At 40.2% G+C, this 4,107-nt stretch overlaps 2 protein-coding genes across 2 annotated transcripts in view; one reads left to right on the forward strand and one right to left on the reverse strand.

Annotated features, from left to right (window-relative positions):
• The window catches only part of LOC104814007 (putative pectate lyase 21), a 1,669-nt gene extending 771 nt beyond the window's left edge, over window positions 1-898 (reverse strand). Inside the window, exons 1-2 of the mRNA XM_019202531.1 lie at window positions 781-898; window positions 1-691 (exon numbers count right to left, since the gene is read on the reverse strand). Coding sequence (XP_019058076.1) covers window positions 1-691; window positions 781-887 — 798 coding nt within the window. The 5' untranslated portion in view covers window positions 888-898. The remainder of the gene's footprint in view (window positions 692-780) is intronic.
• A 1,620-nt stretch (window positions 899-2,518) lies between these two features.
• Window positions 2,519-4,107, forward strand: part of LOC104813450 (RPM1-interacting protein 4-like) — a 2,202-nt gene continuing 613 nt past the window's right edge. Inside the window, exons 1-2 of the mRNA XM_010541027.1 lie at window positions 2,519-2,695; window positions 3,811-3,996. Coding sequence (XP_010539329.1) covers window positions 2,690-2,695; window positions 3,811-3,996 — 192 coding nt within the window. The 5' untranslated portion in view covers window positions 2,519-2,689. The remainder of the gene's footprint in view (window positions 2,696-3,810; window positions 3,997-4,107) is intronic.

Genomic DNA, 4,107 nt, shown 5'->3' on the forward strand with positions numbered 1-4,107 from the left:
AATCAGGCCTTCGCCAAAGTAGTTGAAAGCGATCGTGACTTGCATAATCCTGTCAGCGGAAAACTCATCGCTGTGACCCAGAAGCATGACCTCATTATGGTTCAGCATGTAGTTGTTCGAGATTGTTATGGCCGTGGATCCATTCACAGCATCTATGAGTCCATCATAGCACTTCTCAAGAGTACAATGATCGATCCAGATATCACGGGACTGGAAAATCGAGATTCCATCCCCATCGGAGTAACCCCCCAGTCTATATTGCCTTGCTGGTAAACAATGATGTATGTAGATGTTGCTTATGATGATGTTACTCACCTTATATATCATTATGCATGGCCCATACGCTATCTGCACGTTATGTCCTCTCCCATCTATGGTTTTGTAGGAAGTGAGTTGGAGATCTTCTTTCAACTTTATGACCATGTCACGGTTGAAGATGATCCACAGAGGCTTCTCTTGTATTACAGCATACCGCAGTGTTCCCGGTGCAGGATTGAACGGGTCATCACTGGAATCAACAACCACATAGATCTCACCGTCTCGTCCACCAATGGCATTCCGTCCAAAGCCGACCGCACAGGAGGCCAACTTCTTCCGGTTAGTCTCCCAACTCTCGTCACATCTCCAGCAATCATCGATAGGGTTTCCCGCTTTGCACGATGATGTCTCCAGCAACTGTCTTCCCGAGCTCCTGTTTAATTCGCAACTTAACCATTTCCTTGTAAGTAAAACTGGGTTTTATAAGCAATGTAGAGAAGTTCAAAAAGGGTCGCTACTGACCATTCTATTGCTTCCAAAATTCGCAGCTTTGGAACCATGGATGCAGCGGCAGAAACAGAGACAAGTGCCGCGTGGAAGAGAAACAAGACAAAATGGACGATTGGCATTGCCCTTAACGGGTAAGTAAGCTATCTTTTAAAAGGAATAATCCTGATGAGCCTCAAGTTTTATATATGCGAAGCGCATGAAAATTGAATTGAGGGCAAAGAATTTAGGTGGAAAATGAAAGCTAGTTGGTCCAATAGAAGGCGCCGCATAAAACAGGTACAAGGATGTTGTTATTGCAGCAAAAGATATAAATAGCGAGGCTAACTAACCGGTCAGGCTATTTGTGTTTTCTCTTTTATTCTCACCCTTCATCCCATATGCATCATTACCAACGAGTAATGATATCAGGGTACTTATGAATTTAATCTAAACTAAAAGTAGGTGAATATTTCGGATTTTTTTTTGGAAAAACTATACTCAATCGGTTTTTTTATACCGGATTTTGTTCAGATTCACAGCCAACAGTCTTGGTAGCTGTAACCATGTTGATCTTCTCCCCCCACGAAGCTGTCATGCCGCAGAACTGTAATGTTTTCATCTGCCAAAACGTTCTTTCGGATCATATTTCTCGCAGTTTCCATCATTGCCTTCTCAGGAACTCGGCCGTTTTCGCAAATTCCTGACTAGAATTATCCAGCTGCGTATAATAATCAGGACTTTGCTTATTCAAGAATGCGTTTTCCGGGAAAAGTTGGATAGTTTTCCGGGAAAAAGGGGAGTTGCAGTGCTCTGGCGAGATCCTGTGTTTGGAATCTTTGTGTCGGGAAGAGACACGATAACTGGCCTGTTCGGGATGTGTCTGATCTATCGGCGTAGAAGTTCCAACGTTCGTGGGAGACAGAATCTAGCAGTTCCTCAGTTGCACAATTGGTTCTGTTCCATCTTTGCAGTTCCCACGCGTGAGCCTTTATATATTTATATTATATTATGTATATATATATATATATATGTGTGTGTGTGTGTATATATGGAGAATTCTTGCATATCTTTCTTGAAATTAACGTGAATTTGCATACATATATATATATTTATGTCAGAGTGATTTGGAAGGAGGGATTATATGCAATGTGCTGCTTGTTCTGCAATTTTGTTCATAAAATATATCATTTAAATCTTTAGTTATATTTTAATACAGAATTCTATTTCTTTTCTGTTCCGTTATACATCTGTGTGCCCAAAGAAAAGAAATTCAAAAAACTTACGTTTAAGTTAAAAATATACTAAAATCATCATTAATACTATTTGTAACGTCTCTAAATCGGTTCACGCTATATTTTGTTACATTAGAAAACGCGACTTGAAATTTGATGATGATGATGAATTAAAATTTTCATCTGTCAACATCGGTTTACCTTTAGTCAAAATTAAAAGCTAAGAATGCCATTCGACTCTTTTCTTCTTTTATTTATTGAAAAGTTAAGGTCTTAATTATCCACTAATAAGAGATGAGATTAGCAAATAATTATAAAATTCTTGCAAAATAATCTAATTATCTTATTATCCACAAAGAGAGATTTTCACACAGTCGCACAGTTTAACTGCTGTAACACAATAAAACAGTGCCAGCGAGTCACGTCGTTTGCCAGCTCATCTTTCCGTTTGGTTACTAACGCACCCTTAGCCACGTCACTGCTGATGTTGCACTAACGCCGTTATATTTACCGTTCCGGACACTGCACCGAAGAGAGAGAGAGAAGAAAAGAAAAAAGGGAGAAAATTCTCTTCATCTTTTTAGCCCAGATTCTCTTCGTTCTTCTCTCGGCAAAGAAATTTTCTCTCACTTTCCCTCGTTTTCTGGGCGGTTTCTTCTCCTATCGCAGTTGTTCCCTATTATCTGACCAGTATTCCTCCCGCAGACGCCATGTCGGTATGTCGAATCCTTATCTGTTTTCTGTTGTTGGTGTTATGGAGCTGTTTTTTTCATCCTCGAATTCGATTTATTCGTCTGGTGAATAGATGCTATGTTGATTACGATCGGATTATTTTTACTGCCATCGATTTTTGTCGCAGTCTTCGATATTCGAGATGAGGAGGATAAAGAATCGGATATATACTTTCATCCTGATGATAAGCAATATCTCTTGCTGATGTTTGCTTTCCTGGATCTCAGCTTTTTTTTTTCTCACTGTGTGAATCCGATCTTCCATTTTAGTCGTCGATGAGCCCTATGTGAGTATGAAGGTTGCTGTTATCGGTGCGTGATATGGCTCTCAGTATTGGTGTTGTTATGGGCCATAGAGGTAGAAGAAGAATAGTGTTGCTGTAAGTTTAGGGTTCTGATTTAGTTAGATTTTCGAGGAAACAAGGATAGAATTGAAATTGGATCATATCTAAAATTTGGGGAAGGCAATGTATGGGCTTTGCTTCGTTTCCTACGATTCGATTTCAATTGGGATTGAAGAGACATGATTTTGTTAGAAATGGGGAAATTTGTTGTCTCTGTCTGCCTATTTTGAATCGCCACTGCAAAACTTCATTTTCGATATCTATAAAGATAGCATTGATGGGGACTTTTACATAACGATGGATATTAAACCTTTTGACTTGTATATGATTCGAGAAATTTTGTGGAAAACTTTCTACCAAAGGGCACAAAAGTTCTCCTCGACCTTGGGTGCTGTCTGTTTAATCTTGTGTTGTGTCAACTCTCCTTGTTACCCTGTCGTTTTCCCATTGCGTGGTCTTTCGTACATACTACATAGATTGACATTTTCCAAAACAAAGCTTAGCCTTTTCCTCCATGTGAGAGAATGATGATGATAATGAAAGATCCTAATTCAAATAGTCCCTGCCTGTGTTGTGATCTGTTTAGCATGGCCCTTCTTTTTCACGGCTTGAGACCGATGTTAGAAAGGGCAAAACCACCCTCTGTTGACTAGACTTCGAATTGACGTGGTTCTCATAGTTTCCTTGAAATTTACAAAGGTTTCACTCTGCGTTCCTTTGGCTGCTCACGTCTTTCGGATTCTGTTCCTTTTGCAGGACAAAGGTCGCCCCTTGCCGAAATTCGGTGAGTGGGATGTCAATGATCCAGCTTCAGCTGAGGGTTTCACCGTGATATTTAACAAGGCTAGGGATGAAAAGAAGACCGGTGGCAAACCCGAATCACCTGGTAAAGCCAACGAGACTCATGCCAAGCATGGTGCAGCTCCTAGTAAACCCCCTCCTGTAAGTAATAACATATCCCCCAATGACACTTTCACTCTTCTGAATCTCTCTATCCATGGCAACCATTTCGGGTTTCGGTTTGGGTCTAATTCTTTTCTGTTCTTCCCTACA

The sequence above is a fragment of the Tarenaya hassleriana genome, unplaced genomic scaffold, assembly GCF_000463585.1.
Source record: "Tarenaya hassleriana unplaced genomic scaffold, ASM46358v1 Cleome20, whole genome shotgun sequence".
NCBI lineage: Eukaryota > Viridiplantae > Streptophyta > Magnoliopsida > Brassicales > Cleomaceae > Tarenaya > Tarenaya hassleriana.